General features: G+C 42.7%; 1 protein-coding gene across 2 annotated transcripts in view; it reads right to left on the bottom strand.

Moving 5' to 3' along the window:
* The window catches only part of Fto (FTO alpha-ketoglutarate dependent dioxygenase), a 336,812-nt gene that overhangs the window by 180,051 nt on the left and 130,004 nt on the right, over positions 1-26,757 (bottom strand). For both annotated transcript variants that reach the window (XM_048426787.3, XM_048426786.3), the window contains exons 5-7: positions 20,285-20,364; positions 18,176-18,319; positions 7,391-7,510 (exon numbers count right to left, since the gene is read on the bottom strand). In XM_048426787.3, the coding sequence (XP_048282744.1) occupies positions 7,391-7,510; positions 18,176-18,319; positions 20,285-20,364 (344 nt within the window). The remainder of the gene's footprint in view (positions 1-7,390; positions 7,511-18,175; positions 18,320-20,284; positions 20,365-26,757) is intronic.

The following is a 26,757-nucleotide window of genomic DNA, read 5'->3' as shown; positions in this document are numbered from 1 at the left end:
GTAGCATTATGTTCCAAACAGCAGAGTCCCTTTGGCTTTAGGGCAGAATGGGGGTGGGGCAGAACCTCAATCAAACACCTCTAAGCAAGGTAGGTAAGTTAACCCCTGCAAATCCCTATTTCAGGTGCAACGTGAGGCCTACCAGTTCTGCCAGGAGATCATTATAACCATGTACTTCAGAAGGGAACAGTTTTAGGGACTACTCATTAAACTTAGGGGTTAAAACAACAAAAATCTCTATAATATTCCAAATAAATGGCACAGATTCCGGGAAAGGTTGGTTCCTTTTCAAAACTGTGGGCTTGATGTCTGTCTGTCCATTCATTCATTCAATCATTCATGCGTGCATGCATTACTTCATTCTCTATGATTCATCTAGGGCACTGAGAAGGTTTATTTTTCAGTCAGGTGAATGACAGACTAGAGAGAAACCGAACACTCCACCAAACCATCTGAAAAAGGACTTGGGGTGGGGGGAGACGGTATATTATATATTAGCCTTTGTCTTTCCTGGGAAAATGGAAATTCCTGACACACCAGTCTGGCATCCGGGTTTCTGAATTCACACGTGCATGTTATGGCCTGCTTGTCAGAGCAACCCAAAATAAATTCTAGCAGCTGAGGCTACCACAGTTCCCCAAGGAACACAGATTTGAATTTCAGAGTAGTTAAAAACATTTGAATCAAAAGAATTCACCTGCATTTTTTTTTTTTTTTGGGTGTGGGGCTGTTGTTGTTGCTGTTTTTTTTTTTTTTTTTCAAATAGAGTGTGTAAAAATCGTGTATATGAGCCATGCATGTGTGTACTTAATGGAGATGAACAAATGCTCTGGTGTCAAGGCTACCGTAGAAATCTCGGCTGATCACCCCAGGATTCCGTTCTATACACCAACTGGAGCTAGGAGAGATGGCACACTTCCCCATGGCACGTCCTAACTCCTGTCACATGTGCTCTCCATTTCCCGCTGTGTTCGGACAGAGGCCGCAGCCGGGTCCTCTGAGCACCGGGCACCGGAAGCTCTGCGCACACTGCTCACGCAAGGGTTAAGAACAGAAGTCTACCACTGGCCGGCTCTGATGTTCCTTGAGATATTGTCACTGGATGTATCCTCAGTAGAATTCTATTCAACACCTCTGTCTTTAAGTACAAAGCTGCAGGCTGTAGCAGCTTTAAGAAACATAAGTACCCCTTTTTTCTGCACACAGTATCTGTGTGTGAAATTCTCTAAAGGGGTTTAAGTATTTACCCTGAACACTATCAGCCGCTCTCTAAATTTCTCCTTATCCAGTTTCAAAACACTTCAAAGAGAATCACAAACACAGGCTTCTGTGCTTCCCATGCGCACTCTGTTTGGGAGGCTGAAGTCTGAATTCTCTTGGAATTGTAATTTTTTTCCCAAAAAAGGACAGGATACACATACTTAAAAAAAAATCATTATTAAATCTGTAGCAATGAAGGCGTGAGGGGGGGGGGGGAGGCTGTTCTAAGAGAAACTAAAAAAAATATATCTATCAAGAAAAACCTAAAACATGTTAGAAAGAAGGTCAATGTTAAATAAATTACACATAAAACCTCCCTCCCTCCCTCAAGGAAGAGGTTTGCTTTTAGAACAATATAGTTGTGGGAAATTGGAGTTTAGGGTGGGTGCAAAGAACCAAACTCCAGTGTCTTGAAGATCACCAAAAATGTAAGCCAAGGACTGTAGATTTTGTGGCTGGAAGTAACTTGTTTCTTTTTTTTTCCCCCAATTTCCAAAGATAAATACAAAGGCCCTAAAACACTGTGTTCCAGAATTTGAATTATTGGGTGCTTGTAACTGTTTAACCTGCTTCCAATCTGGGCTTATCTTGAGACACTCAGCAATGTCCCAGTCAAAAGAGGGAGAGAGGAATTTAAATCTTAATTGAAAACCACCAGACATTTCATACCAGATCTTAAATTACTATAATATACTCTGCTTCTAAATTAGAAATCCTGATCCAAGTGCTAGAGAGATGGCTCATTGGTTAAGAGCTTATGGGGCTCTTGCAGAGGATCCAGGTTCAATTCCCAGCACCCGCCTGGCTGGCACACACCACCTCTATCCGGCTCCAGGAGACCTGATGTTTCTGGACTCCAAAGGTACTTGCATCCATGTGTACCTATCCATGCATGGATGATACACACAGTTAAAATAAATATAAAAATGAAAATAAAAGTGCCGATAAATGTGAGACAATATTATTTTAGTACATGTAATTTAGTATTCACTGGAATACTTATGGGGATATATATATATATATATATATCATATATTTATATACCATATCTAGGTAAATTCACCATTAATATGAACCCAAAATAGTTATCTATAATTTATCATTATATCCCTCATGACCCCAAAAAATCTTTGGGAGAAATTTTAAAAAGAATTTACTTTGCTATTATCCAAATACTACTGTACGTGTTACATATTTAGTACACACGAAGCAGCCTTGTTCCTGTGTTCACTTACAAAGAATTTATCCGCAGCTGTAGAGACAGCTTCATTAAGCTCTCCCGAAACAAGCAAACTGCTCTCCAGCTCATTCACTCCCTGCATCTGTGGGATCACAAACAGGGGACCTGTCCCTGCAACAGCAGGCTGCCTCCAGAACAAGGTTCCCTGATGATTTATGCAGACCACAATGACAAGTCAAGAGGCATGACTCACCTCGGAATTAAACCTTTATAAATAACTTGTCAGGGACGCCTTTACAGTCTGAAGAACATCTCTCTTAAAACTTGAACATCAAGACCCTGGTTATGTTATGAAATGAAACACCCACTCATTTTCCACATCTCTCTGCTCTCCTGAGCCAAAGTTTCACACAAATGGGCAAATGAAATGTAGTCTATTGCTTACCTAACATAATTATATGTTTCATTTTACACTGATTCAAAACGGATACATTAAAATAATCCTGCCTTGGCTCCTACCCACTCCAGCCGGCAAAGGTTATTAGGGCCAATCGCCACGCACAGGGCCTGCTACTGTAGCACCAGGGACAGCTGGGGCAGGAAATGGCTCAGAACACAGAGGATGAGCAAGAGCCACTTTCTCCCGGCAAAGACAAGGCAACAACAGAATGCATGAAGAAATCCCCGCAGTCCATAAATCATCGGCTTCTCTCGGTACTTCCTCGGGATGCTCGGCTGGAATAATTCCACTGGATTTTACCAAGCGGAGGTTTTTAAGGTCAAAAGGAAATGAATAAATGTCATCAATTTAGAGGATTTTACACCCAGCATTCTTTTCAGTCTCCCCGTGAATTTGATAGTGTTAAAACATTTTTATAGGTAAAATAAATGTCAGTTTTGCAAAGAGCGATACCAGCCCCTGGGAGACAAATGGCCTATCCACTGGATCTCAGGCCACGGCGTGACTCGCTGCCTCACTGGAGACCTCAGCTTTTCATCCCCCCTTCAGCCGGCAAGAAAAGCTTGCATGGCTTCTTTCAAATGGTAACTCTCCTATCCCAAAGAGTCTCCTCAGAATATGATAATCTTGGATGAGAGGTAGTAGGGTTGGTTGAAAAAACGAAAATACAAATACGTGAACAGTGCCCAGTGTGAGAAGACTTCCTGAGTGCAGAGCAAAGAAGGCAGGAAAGGCTCGACCTTGGTGCACAGGGTCAGGCTGCCCTGGGCTCGATGCTCAATGAATTCACAAAGTAATATTCAGGGGAGATGTGAGGTTTTATCAGAATGTCATTCGAATATAAGGTTTAACATTTACATCACAAGAGCACGCACAGGGTAAAACTGTCCTCCAGGAGCGAAGTGGCAGGACAGTGTGCCAGAGCAGAGCGTGCCTGCTGGGCCAGGGAGTGGGCAGCGGAGGCCAGGGGAGTTTATGTACAGCCGACTAAACTGCCTGAAGTGTGAGGCTGGTTAGGACATGTGCGGTGTTACCACTAACGGAGGAATAGCTATTTCGAAACCCATTTTCCATTCTTCTCTAAGGCTTCTGGAGACTGTCCCTCCCTCCCAACCCCATGAGAAAAAGGACAGAAGGACAGAAACAGCACTCGCCTCTCCCCTGGTGCAGGGGCCATCAAAGGCTGTTTACTCATAAATGAAGGGGGGAAAGTAATGCATGCCGTGTCCAAAGTTTTAGGTCTTATTTTTTCACTGAAAAAGATGGAATATAAACTGTAGAACAGACAAAATGCAGTGATCAAAGGCATCTTTCCACAACACTCACATGACTCAATAGCTCAAAAGAAAAAACCAGAAAGATAACAAAGAATCGCTCCTCTAAAATCATAACAATTTGGAGTAATATATTCCCTAGAAGAAAAGTCTGAACATCCAGAAATGCCCTTTAGATTAGCTTAATTCCACAGAATCCAAATGTGCACCAAACACTGCACTTTTGATGTGAAATTGCTGTTGAATTTGTGAACCCACAACTGATTTCCTGTGTTATGGAATCCTGGAGATTACAGTTAACTTGAAGCAACAGGGATAATTCTTGGCAGTTAATGGGACATTTATATGCATTTTCCTGAAAGGCAGCATCTTGGGACTGCCAACAGGCAGCTCAACATTGCCCCCTACTGCCGACAAGTTTAAAAAAGCTGGAGAAGGGGCGACAGCCAGACTCCCACTGGCCAGTGAGTGATCTCATCCCCATACCCAAATACCACGTGGCTCTGCACTAGAGCTACCCAGCCGGGAATTCTTTCTAAGATTAGTCACTGCTGCATCTTCCAACAGCAAAAACAACTTATCATGAGTTTATTAGAAATCTTTTGCAAAGGCTCAAAGTATTGTTCAGCTTAATTTAGAAGAACCCTCCCTTTTAACTTGGTCCAAACCTTCACTCTGCTGATAATTATCCAGCTGTGGTATTCTGGAGAGACACCGAATCAGTGATTTTATATATAACAGCAAAGCTAAAGAATGCTCCACCAAGTACAAAGAACTGCACTCTGGAAAATTCCCCGGATTGCTACTCCTTGTAGCATTTTTCTGGTGAATACAATAAATAAAAGATACTTCCTTTAACTAATGTGCCACTACTACCAAATGTGTACATACACATATGGAGAGACTGGCATCCATCTACACTCATATCTTTTCAATAATTAATAATAAGCATCACTGGTGTGATCACAATACTAAAAACTTCACTGTTTCACTGGAGGAGGGATGCTCCTAAATGAAAGCAATAAAGACTTTTTAAAAATTATTTTACAAAATGACTGAGTTCTCTTATTTGTTTCTAAGGTTTAATTTACAACTTGATCAAATCATAATTTCTTTTTTTTTTTCCCCTGAGACAGGGTTTCTCTCTGTAACAGCCCTAATCCTGGAACTCTGGAACTCGCTCTGCAGACCAGGCTGGCCTCTAGAACTCACAGAGACTCACCTGCCTCTGCCTTCTGCATGCTGGGATTAAAGGTGTGCATTACCACCATCTGGCTCAAATTATAATTTCAAAGTCAGGCAGATATCTAAGAATTAGGCCTCAGCAAGCAGATTTCTAAAAATAAACGTAAAACGGGCACTATCTGAATTTCTGTGCACATCCTATAGAAGTGGCTTTGTCTCCCCAGGCTTGACCAGAGCCGGCCAGGCAGAAAGGGCTCCTCATCACCGCCAACCTGGCAATACAATGCTGCTCTGCACTAACTCGGGGCTTTGGGGAAACTGATCTTTGAGACTATAAATACATTAAAAGGGTAATAGTGTTCTTTCCCCAGACACTGACCCTTGCAAAGGACCTCAGAGATCTGCATTCGGATTCACGGTTTTAAGCTGAGGCCTTCGTATCTGTAACTTGGTACTTTCATTATTATAAAATAGGGGTTGGGAAAGGTATTATGTTAACATCTTTATCAAAACAATAGCACTAAATGGGCAGGCCAAGTGAACGCCTTTGGGGGTGAGAGACAGGTTTCAGCATGGGCTATGACTATGGCTTCATGGGTGTATATTTATCTCTTGACTCATTAAACCATATGTATGATGCTTGTTTAGCTTCCTGTACGTCAACCACAGGTTCATAAAGCTGTCTGAAAAACAGTGTGTGTGGGGACTGGCGATCACTGCGGACCCTGCTGATGAGCCCACTGCTCTTGGCACTCTTCAGATCTGCCAAGCGGCACTCTCTAGAGGTCAGCGGCTTTTACTGCCTTCCTCCACACTCCGAATTCAAGCATTTGGAGGCAGATCAGTGAGCCAACAAAGGGCCAGAAGCCTACAGTAAGTCTTCTAGAGTTCAAATCCCAGCTCTCCCACCTACTAGCTGGTGACCCTGGGAAAGTTACGTAAGGCCTTTGGGCTCCTAGCTCCTCCTATGTAAAAGTGAGAATAAAGTCAAACCTATCCCACAGGGTCATCACGAACATTAAGTGACAGCAATCTTTTGTACTCATAAAAATGCCATGCAAGCATTTACTGTCGTTATTGCTACCCAAGTGGAGGCTTATCAAGTGGCTTCCGTCTGCCATCTAGCTGAGAGAGTCCATGTTCTACATACCATAAATGCCCTGATTTTTGATCTTGTTTTCACAGTCCCAGGATCTAATGTTCCTCCCCCATTAGTCTATTCCATTTCCTCTTCTCCACACAGTCTCTAACCAGACCAGCACCTTCACAACAGTCCCAGAAGTAATGACCCGAACCTGATACTGATCTGAACCATGGTGACTGTGTGGAGGTCAGAGAACGACTCGAGAGTCCATTTTCTCCTCCCATGCTGAGGAAGATATCCCAGAGACAGAACTCAGGTTGCCAATCACAGAGACAGAACTCAGGTTGCCAGGTTTGGTGGCAACTGTCTTTACATTCTGAGCTATCTTGCCAGCCTGTGGCTTTTTTTTTTTTTTTTTAACCCACTGCATGGTTTGAGTTTCGGTGCAGTAATAATGTGGTGGCGTCCACACTTCTCCTTCCTAAACTCCTAGGTTACGGTGACTAAACGCATGCGCTTTGCAGCCTGGCAGCCTGTGCTTCCATCTCCATCGTGTGCTTAGTGACCGCAGACAAGCACTTCTCTATACCTCAGATTTCAGACCCATACATCAGGGCTCACAACGCCGCCTACATCAACTGTGGTAGGAAAGCCCTTTGAATAGTGGCTGGAGCGTAAGAACAAATGAACGCAGGAACTGCTACCGCCCTACTCTCAGGCTGCATCGCAGCTCACGTCAAGCAGAATACCTTCTGAAGACTATCAGAAATATTTCCGGAAATGAGCTGAGGCTTTGGCGACAAAATTGTAGACTGTTCCCATTTTCTTGCAGGGAATAACCTAACACGATCATGTGGATTAACAACATACACATTTGCCCAAGACAATTAGCTGAAGATCTGCACGGCCAAGACCCCAGAGAACGAGGTCAGACCTCGGGCACTTACCACACTCTCCATCTTCTTCCACAGCTCCTCCAGCTGAGTCATGGGTTCACACCACCAATCAGTGCAAAGTTTGTTCCGATTTCCTTGAAACCAGAACTGCCTCAGCCACTCAAACTCGACCTGTGAACCGGAACAAAAAAGTGGTCAGCATGTCCTTGTGACAGACCAGCAAGGACAATGACTTCCCCACTCAATTCTCCTCTGGCGGCTTCATAGAAGAGGTCAAGAACGGTGAGAAAAGCCTGGCGAACTAGTTCCCAACACATCCTGGCATCTCCAGAGCTTTCTGTAAGCTACGGAAATGGAAATCTTAGAGTTAAGGTCCTGCTAGGATGACAATCCAGGCCAGGTTTCATGTTTTAGGCAGATATAACAAACATTCAGATCCTGGGGTATAAGCAGCCTCCACTGAGTATGAGAGAAAGTCACCACCAAGCAATTAAACATTTTTAGTAAAAGCTAAGAAGGCAACGACCAGTCAGATATTAAGAGTATCATGTGTCAACTTCTTAGAAAAGAAAGAACTTACTCAAGGGCCAGGAGGAGCTGGTGATGATCTTAGCCACATAAGCAAACAATATATTATTAGTTATAGAGGCATTCAACCTCCTCCACAGCCATTAAGGTTCTCACTTGTTGACTCAGTAAGGGCTGATTGCAATAGGCAAACAGTAGCAAAGATAGAAGGCACTGATTTACGCTCTTTTCTGGGAAGCGACGGAGCTGTCTGTGCTGACCACCTAGAGGCTCCTACCCACAGGATGGACACACAGCTCCCACCACTGTCCCTTCTTCAGGCCCGGTCCTGTGGGATAGGCAGAGCTCCAGCTAGAATACTAATGGCGGAAGTGGAAACCCAGGGTTAAGTCAAACATCCGTGACTCCCCCATTTCTGGATTTTGGAAGAACAGGTCTCAAGATTAGAGAAACAGAAGAAGCCTGTCGACATTTTGCTGTCAAACTGAAGACAATATGGCAGGACGGGATTATGAGTTGAGAAGATGAAAATCAGGTCCCAGAGACTGGATGAACTATCTCCGCAGTCCCTTTCCAGTCAAGCTGACTCAGGTTTAGTTGTCTGATCCTTGCAATGGAAACAGTCTCAATGCACAGAGATCAGAGAGTGACCAGCACTGGGCAGACAAGTCTTCCACGGCTTGTCTTCTCCTTGAACATCAGTTGGAATCATCAAGACAGAACGCCATCCCACCCCGAAACTCCTTTGACTTTGGCAGCGAGTCTAGCGCCATGCCATGGGGTCTGCTTTGCAGAGTGACCACGTTCCACACACAGAGCTAGGCTATTGTCACCACCATCTGTGACCATGGAGGACTGCAGGTTGTTTCTCCACAATGAACATTCAAAAAGCAAACAAAAAGCAACTTGTGAAGATTAACAATGGTGAAAATGGCTCAGGTAAGAAACTGGAGAAGACCTAGTCTAATGAAAGGTTTTGGTTTACATTAAATCAATGCTTGTTTGATGTGTAGAACCGATTTCAGCTAAAGCTGTTTAAACAAAACAGGAATGTGGGCAACATGAAGACAGTTGCTAAACCTTCTCTGTGGCATTAAAAGACAGTGGTTGACAGAAGGTAAATCTGAGTAGTTTGAAACCAGAATAAATACGGCCACAGTTCAACTTCAGAGAAGATCCAGGTTTAGCAACACATTTACTACAAGGAAAAAAAGAGAGTCTTTTAACGGGTTCCTCATGAAACTATTCATGGACAGAGCAGTTTGACAGACAGCAGAGAGACTCAAGCCTGAAGTCAGGGAGAGGTGAAGTGGTTTCCGACGGCTTCTCAACCCTTGAGTCGGTTATTTCCACTGAAGAGGACAGAGCTTGGATGCAGCAAGAGGGTGTAGGGGGAACTCTGTTATAGGACAGGCGGGCAAATGCGGACTCCCCGTCATGCTCAGAAGAAAATCTTCTCTTCACCCTCAGGCACCTCAGAACCACGGCTCAGAGGGTAAGGGAGCTTGTTGCCAAGGCCACCAACCTGAGTTTGAGCCCTGATGGTGGAAGGAGGAAACAGATTCCTCTAAACTCCTCACACATGATATGGCGTAAGCCCTCCCAAATCACAAGAGAAAAATAAACATAACTTTTTTTTTAAAAAAAAATCAGGGTTCTGGATGTTCAGGGAAAACGGAAGACTAAAAACTGCCTACTTGTAATGGATAAATTCCCAGCACAGATGAGCTGCCAAAGTTAAATCAAGATATAAAACAACTTAAATTCATAAAAAGCCATGGGTGTGATAAGATACAAAAAGTGTCCCCACAAAGAGAAGCCCAGAACCCAGATGAATTCACAGTCAATTTCTAGTAAACTTTGAAGGAAGAGCTAACACCAGTGTTCCTCAAACTGTTCATAAAACACAAAAACAGAAAGGGAAAGCAGGCTGTAAAATATCGTGAACAAAGCGGCATTACCACAGTCGCAAAACCAGAGAATGGCAACAAAGGGCTATAGATCAAATTCACTGAAGAACATAGACACAAATTTCTTAAAAAAATCTTTACAAATCGAATTCAAGAACAAATGAGGACAAGCATATACCGTGACCCATGACCAAATTGTTTCTATTCCAGGCATGCAAGGATGGTTCAACATATACAAATCAAGTTGTAAAAAAGCACATAAATCATGTAGGACAAGAATCACTGGGCCACCAGTAGATGCAGACTAGGCCTTTGACAAAGTCCATGTCCCTTCATAATAAAATCCTTGATTAAACTACAAATAGAAGGAACATAGCATAATAAAGGCTATATAACACAAAACTATAGCCAACATTACACTAAATCCTCTAAAATCAGACAAGGTTCCCACACTCTCCACTCTTACTTGTTTCCAATCTTAGCTAGAGAAATAAGACAAGAGAAAGAAGGAAAAGGAATACAAACAGAAAAAAAAAGAAAAAAGAAAATGACATCTATTTACAGTAGACGTAATCCTGAACCTGAGGGGCCATAAAGACATCTTAGAAAACTCTTCCACCTCCTAAGTGCTTTCTGCCTCAAGGAAGGATGTAAATTCAACACAGAAATCCACAGTCCTAAACACCTCTATCTTACCAAGAAAGAAATAAGGGGGAAGCTCCATTCATATTTTTTCAAGATTTATTTATTTATTGTGTATACAACATTCTCTCTGCATGCCAGAAGAGGGTACCAGATGGCTGTGAGCCACCATGTGATTGCTGGGAATTGAACTCAGGACCTCTGGAAAAGCAGCCAGTGCTCTTAACTTCTAAGCCATCGCTCCAGTCCCCTCCATTCATAATTTCACTTCCTTCCTCATCAGAGGGGTATAAGATGTCTACAATGTAATAAGACACTGACGAAAGAAATTCAAACAATTAGAAGATGGAAAAATCCCAATACTCACGGATTGGCAGGATATAGTGAAAATAGTCATATTACAAAAAGTTATCTACAAATTCAATACAATTCCCATAAAAGTCAAATGATAGTATTCACAGAACGAGAAAAAAATTCTAAAATTCATATAGAAGCACAAAATACCACCATAAGCCAAGAGCAATCCTAAACAGAATAAGCAACGCTGAAGGAATCACAGAATGTAATCTCAAAGTATACTATGAAGCCATAGCAACAACAATGCACAGAATAACACAAAAGCAGATCAATGGAATCTGATAGAATATCCAGAAATAAAGCCACATAACTGGGATCAACTGATCTCTTACAAAAATGTCAAGATACATCAGAAAAATGACATCCTCTTCAGTAACGGTGCTGGGAAAACTGAACATCCAAATGTAAAAGAAAGAAACAAGATTTATATCTTTCTCCACAGACAAAAGCCAGTTCAAAATAGACCAAAGACCTTACTACACGACTTGAAACTCTGAAACTGCAGAGAAAGGCAAAACTCTTCAGAATATAGACATAGGCAAGGATTTTCTGGAAAAGACCTTAATAGCACAGAAAATAGCTCCAAGAACTATCAATGAGATTAAATGATATTAAAAAGTTTTTGCACAGAGACAGAAACAATCATCAAAGTCAAGAGACATGCCACAACACAGGAAAACAATATTTGCCAAATATATACCCAACAGGGCATTACTACCTAGACTCCAAAAGATCTCCAAAAACTAAATCTCACCAAAGCAAATCATCAATGGAGTAAATGGAATGGAATAATAGAGAGTTCTAAAAGAAGAAATATAAGCGGCCAATACATATTTGAAAAAGCATTCAACATCCTTAGCCATTAGCAAAATGCAAATTAAAGCCACCTAGGAATTCCACTGCAGCCCAGTTACCAAGAAAACAAATGACAACAATGAGGGTGAGGATGTGGGACAATCAGAACTCTATTTATTGTTGGTGGGAGTATAAGTGGGTGCAGTCATTGCGGAATTAATATGGAGGTCCCTCAAAAGCAAAACTGGAACTACCATAGGATGCGGGTGTATCACTCTTAGATGTTTATGTAAAGGACTCTAAGTCAGCATACTATGGAGATACCTGCACATCTGTGTTTAATGCCACACTATTCACAATAGCAAAGATCTGGAACCAGTCTAGCTATCTACGAAGAGATGAAAAGATAAAAACAATGTGGGTATATATACAGTGGAAATTTACTCAGCTGTAAAAAAGACTGCCGTCATGGCGTTTTCAGGAAAATAATGGATCTAGAGATCATTATACTAAGCAAAAGAAGCCAGACAAAAGTAGAGGAGAATTTAGATAAAAATCTATATGGATGTTTCTGTATGTGCATGCATGCATACGTACATGACTGGGAACGGAGGAGACTATGAGACAGGAAGAGGTCTACAGGAAAGCCTGAAACAGGAGCAGGCAATGGTACCTGTGTGACGTGAGAGCAAGGACTATTTGGGGAGACAAAGGGGAACAGAACAAAGCAGGAGGGAAGGACAGTGGAGGTCAGTGAATAAATGGTTGAATAACAACAAATATACTAATATATGTATATACATATGAATGTCACAATGAAGCCTTTATTTGTAAGCTAATTAAAAGCAATCAATGCTGTGGAGGAGGAGGCTGCAGAGGCAGAGAAGGCCATGGTGGCAGTGGTGCTGACAGAAGAATGGTTCTAAGCCTGCACAAAGGCACTACACTTTCTAGGCTAGGGAGGTGGGCAACAAGGCCAACCTGGACTACACAGCTAGACCTGAGTCAAACTGGAGGGGGAGATGGGAAGGAATAAGGGCAGTGGGAGGAAATGGGGCTGGGGAAGTTGGGGGAGAGAAACAACAGAGTAAAATGAATTTGAAAATTCCATCACGAAACCTAAGTCTCTGTAAACTAATAAAAAATAGCCATAAAACTAAAGTACAATAAAAATAAAAGACTAGCACCACTTCCAGTAACAAAAACAGTTTTAAAAACACAAATTGATAAAAGGATGAGAGTTCTGAAGTCAGTGTGACATGGGCTGTCTACAGAAGAGCTGTGCCCGCTGTGGAGCAGGGACAACCGTGTAACCGCACAGGTTTGTGCGGAGCTTTCAGTGCCTTCGTAAGGAACTGCCCGGTGTGTGCCAGATTCTTGCCAGAGACGAATACTAGCTAGAGAAGACCTCAAGCCCAGAACTTTCTGTTTCTAAGCACCTCACGGGCCTAGAGAGTTTTCTGAGCAGAAAGGTTTTCTACCCCTGCTGGCTCACACCCTACCCTTTCCATGCCTGTCAAGAAGGCCCGCACTGAGGGCTCACTCCAGGCAGAGGCTTTCTGGCTGGCTGAAGCAGTGTCAGGAATGCCACATTTCTGTGGACACCAGATCCAGTGTGTGTACATTTTATTCAATGCTATGACCTGACCTTTTTTTCTTCAGTGTTGGGGGTGGAAGGTCACAGAATTTTAATCAAATGACATCTTGTCTAGTTCCCTCATTACTACGAGAATTTTTACCCCTCAAACGCTGGGGACGGGAAAGTTACGAGGGTAGGTCTGCAGAACAGCCAAGGAGTCAGGTCATATTACTGCAGACCTAAACCAAAACCCAAAGTGTAGGCATACTGAGCGACCTAGAAAGTTCCAATCATATTAGAAGCAGGGTCTCTATCTTTTCTCTAGAGAACAAAACTTGCAGAGGAAGCTAAGAGCCAGCAGAGCAGAAAGACAAGACAAGTCACCAGGAAAGCAAAATGCAGATAAAAAACAGAAAGATTCCACAAGTGACATGGGTCCCCAAAGACAAGAACAGCAGAGACAACATGGACTAGCTCCCTGAGGGACTCTGCGGTCTTCTCTTGCTCACGTATGAACCAAACGGTATGATTTCTGACATGCACAGATGAAGATAATTATCCAACTTTCTGAGCAATTTCCATCCGCAATCGAATGAAAGTCCACGGGTAGAAGAAGGTGGACTGCGGCCTGGAGTCCTACCGATCACGAAAGGCCTTCTGCACCTTCAGGGAACCATGAAAGCAAGTGCACATTTTCTCTGTATCTTAAAACGGGGATATATATATATATATATATATATATATATATATATATATATATATATATATATATCACTGCCTTCTTATGACTGAAGTTCTCACGTTGCCTTGCTAGAAAACAAGTCATTCCTAAGCCCAGATGGCTTCAAAGTATCCAAAGTGTTTCATTATAATTAGCCCAGCAAAGGTTGGAGGAAGAAGAAGAAAACAAACAGAAAACCAGGTAACCACTGAGAATACAGGGCCGTGGGTAAGCCAGCCCATCCAGGCCAGCTTGGGTAACAACAGAACAACTCCTAGTTGACTAGTGGACACAAACTTAGCCTTGAAGTTAAGAAGGCTTTAGTGAACAGGAGAAGAGAAGGTAGGGGCTGTGATAGGCTCAGGGGATATTTATTTACAAGCCCTTTTACCTGTTCACCCGGGCAAACCCTCAAGGGCCGCCCTATCTCCCTGATACAACGTCAAAGCAGCCGTCCAGTTTCTGTGGCAGATGAATTCTGATGACAATAATCTGCTGTGTAGTTTTATATTTTCCCTGTCCGCTGCATATAACAAAACACCACGGCTCCATAAGACCAGAGAAGACGGTGAAATAAAATAGCAAACATGCATGATAGAGTCGGTGCCCAGTTTGCTGAACTGACTCTGAAAGCCATGAAAGTTCAGAGAGTAAGTGAATACCTGGATTAGAGATCCTGCACAAAGATGGAGAGCCATGTGTTATGGGTCATCAGGCCCATAACACACGGTTTCAAGCAGTTCTAGCTATAAGTATCATCTCCAACGGAGACACTCACAAGGCAAAATCCGGCCCTAGGTTTAGCTATAGCACGAGGCAGCCATAATTCTCTGAAAGGCAGTGTTTTAGGTTTTTGTTTTTGTTTTGTTTTTGCCTTTGGTTCTGAGGATTCTGATACAGTTTTCCAAAGTGTAGAACAGCTCACAAGATACGGAAAACCTTTTCAAAGCTATTAGAAGGTCTCTTAAAGACACTGTTTCTTGTCTGCTCAGGCTTCTTCAATGACTATTTCCCTCATAGTAAAAAGAAGGGCTGCAATGCTTAGGAGGGCCCCTCAGGATCTATACATCTGCTAACACTGTCCGTGTGACCACACCTCCTACAACTGGTAGCCTTATAACTTCCCTCACACTGCTGCTGAGCTATCCCATGAACATTGAGCATTCCCTGCCTGTGGTCTTTGTAGTAGTTGCTCCTTCTGCTTGAAATGCCCCTCCTCCCCCCACCACTTGGCTCACCCCTTTTTCTTCTTTTCTGTAGACAGAAGTTTCTGTCCCGCCTGGTCCCGCTGTCATTCAGTTCCCAAATAAACACACAGAGGCTTATATTAATTATAAGCTGTCTGGCCTATTGTTCAGGTTTATTCCTAACTACCTCTTGCAACTTAACCCATAATACTTATCCATGTTTAGCCACATGGCTTGATACATTTTCTCAGTAAGGCATTCTCATCTTGCTTCCTCTGTTTCTGGATGTCAATTGCAAATCTGCCTTTCCTCTTCCCAGAATTCTCCTAGTTTGGTCGCCCCACCATAACTCCTGCCTGGTTACTATCCAATCATCATTTCATTAAACCAATATGAGTGACAAATCTTTATAGTACAAGAGCATTATACCACAGCACTTTCCAATAGAGATGCACGCTCTCTGGCTCTTGCCATCTCCTTGTTCTGTTCTGATTTTACTAGAATTAGCAACGTCAGCACACCATATACTTGACCTGTATTCTGTTTCTTGTTTCCCTTCTCCATATACTAGAACGTCTGTTTTCTTTACCAGTTTACTTTAGTGCAATCAGAAGAGGGCCTGGTGCAAGCTCAGTGATCATCACTTGATTGATTGACAGGATAAGCAGCGGTGTCATACTCCAGGTTTCTCACCAGTTCTCATTATGTCATGAGATTGCTTAGTCGTGAGATTAAGTCTGAGATTGCTGAACTGTTTTTACTATTCTCTACCACCTATTAATTGTTACGTCTTTATCTGAGGTATAATTTATTCGTAATAAAATCCATTCATTTGAAGTATAAAAGTCAATACTGTTTTTAACTTACAAAGTTGCACGATCATTATCACAAATCTCCTTAGCATGACAGAAGGGTGCAGGCTTAGCGTCTTCTCTCTATAAGGGTGCAGGCTTCGCGCCTTCTCTCTATAAAGGTGGCTGCAAATGAGGGTGAGGGCTTAGCCCCTTCTCTCTATAAAGGTGTAAGCTTAGCCCCTTCTCTCTATAAGGGTGTAGGCTTAGCACCTTCTCTCTATAAGGGTGCAAGCTTAGCCCCTTTTCTCTATAAGGGTGCGGGTTTAGCCCCTTTTCTCTATAAGGGTGAGGGCTTAGCCCCTTCTCTCTCTAAGGGTGCGGGCTTAGCCCCTTCTCTCTCTAAGGGTGCGGGCTTAGCCCCTTCTCTCTATATGGGTGCGGGCTTAGCCCCTTCTCTCTATAAGGGTGCGGGCTTAGCCCCTTCTCTCTATAAGGGTGCGGGCTTAGCCCCTTCTCTCTATAAGGGTGCGGGCTTAGCCCCTTCTCTCTATAAGGGTGAGGGCTTAGCCCCTTCTCTCTATAAGGGTGTGGGCTTAGCCCCTTCTCTCTATAAGGGTGCGGGCTTAGCCCCTTCTCTCTATAAGGGTGCGGGCTTAGCCCCTTCTCTCTATAAGGGTGCGGGCTTAGCCCCTTCTCTCTATAAAGGTGTAAGCTTAGCCCCTTCTCTCTATAAAGGTGTAAGCTTAGCCCCTTCTCTCTATAAGGGTGCGGGTTTAGCCCCTTCTCTCTATAAGGGTGCGGGCTTAGCCCCTTCTCTCTATAAGGGTGCGGGCTTAGCCCCTTCTCTCTATAAGGGTGCGGGCTTAGCCCCTTCTCTCTATAAGGGTGCGGGCTTAGCCCCTTCTCTCTATAAGGGTGCGGGTTTAGCCCCTTCTCTCTCTAAGGGTGCGGGCTTAGCCCCTTCTCTCTATAAGGGTGCGGGCTTAGCCCCTTCTCTCTATAAGGGTGCAGGCTTAGCCCCTTCTCTCTCTAAGGGTGCGGGCTTAGCCCCTTCTCTCTATAAGGGTGCAGGCTTAGTCCCTTCTCTCTATAAGGGTGCCTGCAGATGAGTCCAAGGACTGCTCTGTCTTCACTGAATACGTTTATCTACTTTACATTTACTTTTGACTAACTACAGAGGATGCCTATTAGAAGTATAAAGTTGTTTTTGTCTGTTTGGTTGGTTTTTGGTTTTTCGAGACAAGGTTTCTCTGTAGTTTTGGAGCCTGACCTGGAACTAGCTCTTGCAGAGCAGGCTGGCCTCGAACTCACTAAAATCCACCTGACTCTGCCTCCCGAGTGTTGGAATTAAAAGCACGCACCACCAACAACCGTCAAAAATTCTTTTTTAAAAAAAGTCACTTATACAAAAATAAAAGTTGGAAAAAGATAAACAGTTAATACATAAAGTTTGAAAATGTGGAAATCAGAAGTAAATTTAGGATGTGCACCGACCTCATGATGCAGACCCTCTTGGCTCAGACTTCAGAAAAGCAGCTGCTCTCATAAATATAAGCCAAAGCACGCTTAGGGTAGGTGGGCGACCATTCTCCTCAAGTCCCTTTATTTCTGCCTCCCTTCAAGGAAGCCACTTATGGCTCTGTGTTGCAGTCCCTTTGCAAGGATGTATGTACTGGGAAAAACCATGGTGGGAAGAGAGTGTCCTCCAGGAGAAGTTAGGGCAAAGACTCGGAACTTGGAAGATGCTTCCAATGCCTTAGAAAAATCAGCTCCCTTGTCTCAAGGTTCTACTCATATAATATAAACCCTTCTTGTGTCATGCTACCTGCCCACTGTGTATTTCCTGTAGAAACTGTCTCAAAGAGAGCCGTGGCCTGAATGTTTGTGCCCTTCACACCTAAATTCTTATGGTGAAATATTAACCATCACAAAGTGATAGCTCACTTTGGGAGGTAACTGATTCCGAGGGCAGATCTCTTATGAAGGGACTCAATGCAGATATAAAATGAGGCTTTGTCCCTTCCACCATGCAAAGGCACACAATGAGAAGGTAGCATCTATGAATACGAAAACAGGTCCCCTGTAGACACCCACATTGCCAGTGCCTACTATTGGGTCCCAGTCTAGACGAAGAGGGTAAATTCCCGCTGTTTGGAAGCTGTGTGGCTGCCATGCTTTGCTAGCACTAACATGCTGGGTTCTGACTACTGTGGTTGTTAGTGTAACCTGCCCTCCCTTCTGGTTCGAATCTTCTGTGTTAGACCCTCATAAAGCTGCAAGCAGGGGTGAGTCTCAGCCCCATCAACTTCTTGGCCATCCTCACCTCATTGTGGATATCTTCTCCTTTTTTCAAAACTGCAGGTTCCAAGGACTTCAGAGAGACGTCGCCATTGTCCAGTTCATTGAGGACATTCTGCAGGGCCAACTGGCAGCGTTGTAAAATATAATCCAAGGTGCCCGTTGAGCACTGCCAAGACAGAACCACAGCAGGCCTGTGAATGACTCCGAGCTCACCATGCACTCTTCCTGCTCGGCTGCCTCTGCTCCTGCGCTCACCTGCCATCCTCACAGCCCATGCTCCATAAATGAGAATTACAGTGGTGGCATGTTCTCTTGACTCTGCATAGCCAGTCAGGCCTCACTAGGTCCCACAGGCTGCGGTCACACTATGTGCGACTTCTCTCTCTAAATAAGCATACACCCTGAGGTGTGTCATATGCATGAGGTGTATGTATATACACAGATGTTTGCATATATATTCTATATACACTGCAGCACCATAAACTGATGCATAAATGTAGGAGAAATGTAATAAAATATTATTCATATAATAATAAGTTAGCAAAAATGTCAAAGATAGTGACCTCTGTCTCATGTCATGAATGATCAATGGGAGAAGGGTGGTAGCCAGACTAGAAAATATGGTGCAAAGCACATAAACCAGAACAGCAAAAATGTGTATGTGTGTGCTGGGGGAGGGGGAGGTGGATGACATTATAAATTCAAGGCAAAGGATGTTCTCCCTTTTCTACATATAGGAGAAAGCTGCAATCCGTCCTAGGACAAGTTCTAGGAAGACTATGGGGAATAGGCTATGAAGTACACTCAAGGCAAAGCTGAGACCTCGCTGTCAGAGGGGACGGAGACAGCTAGCTCATCTGTCTCTAGGCCTCTGGAAATGTGACAGAGCTCAAAAAGGAGCATCGGTTGGAAAAACCAAGGATACAGATGGAGTATGGATTCACTTATTTTGATAATAAAATTATTTCCTTTGGGTGTCTGAGGAAAACGTATCCTTAAAATATTTTTCTTTTAATATTTATAATTTAAAGTAAGCACGTGGAAAAGCCCCCGCGAGCAAGTCTGGTGGTATAGAAACCATCACTGCCTCTTTACACAACATGGCATAGATAAGTCTGAGAAACACTAAGTTTTTGTGTCCACACAGAAACTTGGCTATTATGTATTTTAACGTGGTGCCCCCGGAGCTCAGAGTGCATGAGGGTAGGTAGCACTGAAGAAGAGGGGTGAAGCCCTACTCACACAGTGCCCTGGTACCTACATCTAAGTGCCAATCACCAAGAAAGGCACCCCACTTTCATCTTTGCTTCCTAGGCATGGAGTGAGGTAAGGCTGGCGCACGCCCATGCACTACATCTAAGAACTGGAACAACCTGCACCCCCACCACTGTGGAGCCAATTGAGGAGCTACGTCTGCCCAAGCCTAACTTTACTGATGGCCGTAAAAAAGAAATGTCGGCCTCTGTCTTTCTGACTTCAGTCACTGGGCTAGGAACATGATTGGGGACCTCAGAAGTTCTCTGGCATCACTGTAAACTTCTCATAAATTTATATTCATATGACCAGCTGTCCAACCAAAACTTAAATGTTGATCTCAGCCATATGAAACCAAATAACATATACACAAACTAATAAATTTGCCTCATTTTCTTTGTTTTTGACCATGGCAGGATCATGACCATGATCACCTATGGAAATCTAAATTTTCAGCACACCTAATGGCATTTATCTGCTTCACCCTTGGCTGGTAAGATGGCTCAGTAGGCAAGACACTTGCTGCCAAGCCTGAGGGCCTAAGTTCCATCCCTGCGACCAACACAGTGAAAGGAAGGGACTGACCCCTAGAAGATGTCCTCCAACCTCCACACACACACACACAAATATGGACATGTAATATTTTTTTTAAAGATACAGTTCCAAAAAGCAAGATAAGCTATAATGTGAGTAAACTTGAAAACTGCAGCTACCTCGACCCAGAGCTTACAGGTAAGTAAATAAAGACCGAAGGCAAATTAGACGAGAGTGATTTCCCGGGTGAATGTGCTTCCAAAGCCCTATAACAAACTGCTCATTCAATTACTCCTGCCACACTCAGTAAAGTGTGAATCATCACATTTTTATCTTTGCTTACCTCTGCCACTCGGTGGGTGGAACTAAACCGAGGCTGCGAACCAGCCAAAACACAGTGCTGGTGGGTGGCATTGAGATCGTCTGCAGGAAAAACACAGAACACAAAAAACAATTAATGTTTATTAGTCAATGCACGTTATCTACTGTTTAACTAACACAAAGTAAACAGTAACTGTGTCATCCAAGAACGACAATCACCAAGGAATTAACCTTATCTTATAAACCTATCTTTGTACTAGGATGACCACATAAACATTGCGTGTATATGTATAAAATGAATCATTCAAACCAGGATTCTTTTTTGTGTGTACAGAACAGGTTTCATAAATAAATCACCCACACCCAGATGCTATCAGTAAAGCTCCAGGGCTATCCTTGGCATATAGCCTCCTGCTGACATGCGGCTTTGTGATGCTCATCCACGACCGCATATTCTGGCTGTGGACCCTCTTTCATAGTTAGAACCATGTCTTTAGCAGAAACCAGAATCCTTTTCAATTATTTGGAAATAAACATCTTTTATTCCATGTTCATCTTTGTCTATCTACATAGAAGTGTTCATTTTGTCTTGACAATTAACCAACCAAGCACGTTCGGCTCTTGGACCAAAATTCAAGTTTATGGATCATGATTCCGAAAACAGAAAAAACAAACAAACCAAACCAAACCAAAACAAAACAAAAAAAGGAGGGGTGACCCATTAGTTGAAGAATACTCCTAAAACCACAAGCACCAAGAGACAAATCGGACTCCAGGTTTCTGTGTATTACAAATACTGATGCTATTGTCAGGGTCTTAATCACTTAGGGCATTACCTCAGTTATTATAGAGACAAGAATTGAACAGCAGGTGCCTCAAAAACATGTGATTTTTACATTGGGCAACAAGCCTCTAGCAGATACCAAGACAAACAGTGACTAAAAGCATTCAGGTCACCTCTAAACACAGAAAAGAAACACAGGACAAAGGGAAGGCTTTGCTCCCTGATAACATGAAGAAACAGAAACAAGGCTTACCCACTACCTTTAACAATTAAATGCTTTTAAACAGTAAAAAGTAACACAGCAAAACAAGGAATCAAAGGTTTCCAATAGAGGGAAGCGGATCCCAAGGGCAAGGAGAAAGAGAACAGGCAGGTTTACAGTCCCCCTAACTTACTGCCCAGAAAGGGGTTCAAAGACAGAGTGGGGAAGTGAAGGGGAAGGAAGTGACAGAGATGAGGGTGTGGAAAGCCAAAACAGCAAGATTCCTAAAATGTACTAGACTGGGGACGGGGAGGGGAAGTAGGGGGAGAACATGCTGCAGTCATTGACTAAGCACCGGCCAGTGTATGTGTGAGTGAGAATTCCCAAGGAATGAAAAGAAGCCTCAGAGAACAGCAGCCTAAGCAAACCCCTCACCTCACTCCTGACCTGGAATGTGAGCTCAGCACAGGAAATGCTCCTAGGACAAGGTACCAGGTAAGACACAGGAAAAGTGGTACCTTAGTAACAAAGTTAAACTAGTGCCAGAGGAAGGGTTCTGAGAGATAAGCCCAGACAAGTCGAAACTAAGTCTCTAAAGAATCCATTTATGTAAGTAAATTAATTATCCCTTGAGGCATAATTTAACATCATTTACAAGACTGCAACAAAATAGACATGTGTCAAATACCCTAGTATTCACTGAACAAAATAACAGGAGAAAAATCTACATCCACAAAAGACATGTACAGATCTTTCTTTTACATACATAAACTTTCACCTTATACACATAAATAGAAGCTTCTGAAAATTAGATATTTAGTATCTGAAATTTAGGAGGCCACTAAATGAGATTAAAGAAAATTTTGACTGTAAAGAAGAAAACAATGAGTGAACAAAAGCACATGAGAAAAAACAAACCTCTCCAAAATAAAGGAAATAATTTTTTAATTAACATTTTTTTATTTTTTGTTCTATTATTATTATTATTATTATTATTATTACAAATTTTCACCTCCTCCCCTCCTCCCATTTCCCTCCCCTTCCCCCCATTCCCCCTCACCCTCCCTCTCCAGTTCAAAGAGCAGTCAGCGTTCCCTGCCCTGTGGGAAGTCCACGGTCTTTCCCACTCCATCCAGGTCTAGGAAGGTGAGGATCCAAACAGACTAGGGTCCCACAAAGCCAGTCCGTGGAATAGAATCAAAACCCAGTGCCATTGTCCTTGGCTTCTCAGTCAGCCCTCCATGTCAGCCACGTTCAGAGAGTCCGGTTTGATCACATGCTCCATCAGTCCTAGTCCAGCTGGCCTTGGTGAGCTCCCATTAGATCAGCCCCACCGTCTCAGTGGGTGGATGCACCCCTCGTGGTCCTGACTTCCTTGCTCATGTTCTCCCTCCTGCTCCTCATTTGGACCTTGGAAGCTCAGTCCAGTACTCCAATGTGGGTCTCTGTCTCTATCTCCATCCATCGTCAGATGAAGGTTCTTTAAAAGACCTCAAAAGATGAGTGCTCATCAGTGTCCAGGAGCACAAAACCCCCAGGACCAGACTGAACCATAAGATGCAGACAATTTCCCTCTTGTTCGCCTCAGCACTCCACTGAACACCTGTTCAGTGCAGCTCCGTTTTACCAGAAATATCATGTTATCCACCAAGAAACAAATTCTAAAAGTAGAGCTTGAAAGAATAATCAGAATAAGAATCGATCATAGAGGGAGGGGTTTAAGATAACATGTATTAGGCAGATAAGAGGAAATAAGTAAATTCAACACTACCAAGACCTTAAAGTATAATCTGCTTCCATTGGCTACTGGAAGATGCTACCCTCAAGGATCACTTATCTTGCAACATTTCAGAGTTTCTTTCCCTTTTAAGGCTGAATAATACTTTATTGTATGTATATAGTGCAGTCTGTTTAACCATTCATTAATGCATGGGCACTTGGCTCTCTTCCGTCTTTTTGCTATTGTAAATGACCACTGGTGTACAGGGATTTCCTTGGGAGGACTGATTTCAACACATTTGATATATAGTTAGAAACGGAATTCCTGGCTTGTATAGTGATTCTGGTTTAAAATTTGAGAAAATGCCAGCCTTCCATAGTTTACACTTCTATCATTAGCATATGAGCTTTCTAGTTTCTCCACAGTCTTATCAACATTTGTTAGTTTCTGTTCTTCTTTTTTTAATCACAGTAATATCAATTGGTGTGAAGTAATACAGGGCTTTTGATGTACATTTCCTGATAACTCATCTTTTCAGAGCAGAATTAAATATCCTGGTCAATCAAAATTGGTCATAGATGTCTGAAATCAAATCGTCAAATTCTCAGAATATAAAAGAGGATATCTGCGACTTCCCAGAGCAGCACGACTACTCCTCAGACTTCTCCCGAAGACGGAGCTGCGGGAACAAACAGCACAGCAGGAACTTCACCGCGGACCAAAGGACAACCCTGGCACCTCAGATTATCCATGTGCAAGAGCTACACAAACACCAACTGCAGCCCCACACCGCTGAAAAAGGAAATTTACTGATTCAGATTCTACAATGCTTATTGTACCAGCGAAGAGGGGGGAGAAATTCTGAGACAAACCTGAGAAATTCACCATTCAGAAACACAAGATCCCTAAAAGACCAAGAAGGAATCATTAAGATAGACCACTCCCTTCCCCCTACACCTCACCACCTTACTAAAAGCCTATTTAATGCAGTTCTAGTCACCTGGGATATCCTGTTACATATCATGAAAAATATGAAAAGGCATTCTAAAAGGCAAAAAGCAGAGCTTGAAAGAATGAGCAAACATCAGAACCAGTCAGATATGACAAGAATGTTAAAATTATCAGACCATTAATTTTTAAAAACTGTGATTAATATACTAAGGATCTAAAGGGAAAAGTAGACAACATACAAGAACAGATGGAGAACTTGAGCAAAGGGTGGGGATCCTAATCATCAAAGAGAAATGCTTGAGATCAAACCCCTACCAGAAACGCTGAGCATTGCTGATGGGCTCATTAGCAAACGGGACATGACAGAGGAAAGGTCTCAAAGCTGAAGATATGTTAATAGAAACTTCCCAAACTGAAAATCAAAGAGAAAAGAAAAAGACGAGAAAAAGTAGACTATGGAAGAACCATGACACAGCTATAAAAGGTATAATACATGTATAACGGGAATACCAGAAGGAAAACACTGGACGAACAGAAGAAAATCAGAAGCAACGATGCACAAAAATTGCCATAAGTCATCATCACACACCGGTCCACGGAAGCTCAGGAAACATCAAGAAAAGTTATGTGTCAATAACAAAACAGCATCCAGTACTTGCTTAGGTCCTACGCGTTGTTTTTATTGTTTTGTTGATGCTGGCAATGAACCCAGGGCATTCTAAGCATGTACTCCACCATTAGGCTATACCTCCACCCTGACATATCACATTCAAATTTCAGGAAATCAAAGATTAAAAAAAATTTGAATGAATCCAGAAGAGAAAACAATTCATCTATTTGGAAGCAAAGATAAAAATGACATCTGACTTCTCAGAAACTGTGTGGGGAAAGACCTGCGGGGAGTTAAATAGTTTGCACTGGCAACGCAAGGTGTGCGGCCTAGAGCTCTACCACAGGAGAGTGCCCTTCCAAGGTAAAGGGGGAATAAAGTCTTTTTTCAGACGTGTGAAAAGCCAAAATAATTGTCTAGACTCACATTTCCACAATGTTAAGCTTGTCAGAAGAACAGTGTGGGTCTGAAACTCAGTCTCCAGCAGTCAAGAAGACATTTCAGAAAGAAGGAGCAAACATTAAAAGCTACCGTCTTTTACTCTTGTTCTCAAAGACAACAACTCATTACGTATGTCTACATGGACTGCAATAAATGACAGAAAGGATATGAAGGATGAGGTGAGGAACTGGAATTACTTTGCAATTTTAGTGTGCCTCAGCAATGGCTACGTAGTAGAAGGTTTCTTAAAGACAGCTCTGGATCAGTAGTAAACCTGACTTACAAATTTCAGGGTACTGCTTAATAGACCAAAAATAAAAGTACCAGTAATATATAAAACAGAAAAAAAAAAAGAATCATACAAAATGTTCAAAACCACAAATGGCAGAAAGGGAAGGGGTTTGTTCTTTTGAGCAAAAGCAAACAGAAAGCAGCGCAAACATGGCGGTAACTATGTCAACGAGATCAGTAATCAGTCACCTACATATACGATAGCTTTCAGAGGATGACCCTGAGACAATTCAATTGTTGCTGCAAGGGAAGGGCACCCGAACCTAGTGAGGGAGGGTCGCCAGCCTACGATCACACCGGAAATGACATAGGTGGGATCCGACCCCAGCTATAAAAGCCGTACAAGAAAACCATTGTGCATACGAGTTCCAGGTTCAGCTCCTTCCTAACTGCAGGACTTAGACAACTAGTGTGAACCCCCTCCATAGCTGCCTCTCTGGGGAAACTACGAACTTCATAGTTCCAAATTCACAGTCATCAAATTCTTGAAAAGGAGAAAGGGCAAGAAATGGGCTTGCAGTTTTTGATCCATGTAATGCTCTGGGCTGACTACAGATGTGTTTGCTTGTATGTATGCTGCTATCCCCAAGGTTTGCCTCTTGGATATGAAACTTGAAAATTGTTTCTGAATTTTATTGGAAAAGTTGAGATCACCAAAATTAAGAAGCAAAGCCCGACTAAACATTGTCAATAAGAAACACAATCTCAGTGAAAAACAAACTTAAGTAAAAGTGTTTTCACTGGAAAAAAGTATGCCACACTGCATTAATCAAGAGAAAGCCAGTTGAAAAGAAGGGTACGGGATCTGGATTCACAGTGGGGACCCTTACGACAGCCACCTTGTCATGTGGCTTCAGCAAACGCACAGCTGAGCACCACTGTGGCTGCAAGGCACTAGGTGAACAAATACAAATTGAACGTGGAGAAATAATTCATAATAAACATACTGAATAATGTATAGTAACAAAAAAGGAAGCTATGTGGTTATATGAATATCAAAGAGCAGACTTCAGGGACGACATGATACAACCATAATTCTTTGGTTCTCTGAGAAAATAAAAAAATCTTTAATGCATATCCACCTAACTGTAGACCTCAAACTACGTAAGAAAAACCTGACAGAACTGTGAGAATTATAGATGGACACTTAATTCCTCTGTGAAAAAAAGGGAAGACACCAGAGAGAGAAAATCATTAAGGAAATAACTGAACTCAACAACTGGAGTCGGTTTCCTCTGAGCTTAGTAGGAATGCACATTCTTTCGCTGGATCAAGCAGGCAGACGAAACGGACTCCAGGGGAGGCCACACTCTGGGCCACCCTACACACATTCGTACGTTTAACACAACTAGCCCTATGCCATCTCTGCCCTCAGATCACAATGGAATTAGTAGCAGCAGCAATACGATGATTAGCAGAAAGACAGCTGGAAAAATCCCCAAACACGCAGAGGCCGAAAAATATACTTCTACATTATACAAGTCACAGAAAAAAAA

Source organism: Myodes glareolus, chromosome 22 (genome assembly GCF_982192425.1).
Source record: "Myodes glareolus chromosome 22, mMyoGla1.1, whole genome shotgun sequence".
Classification (NCBI taxonomy): domain Eukaryota; kingdom Metazoa; phylum Chordata; class Mammalia; order Rodentia; family Cricetidae; genus Myodes; species Myodes glareolus.
This window is presented reverse-complemented; position numbering and strand designations above follow the sequence as displayed.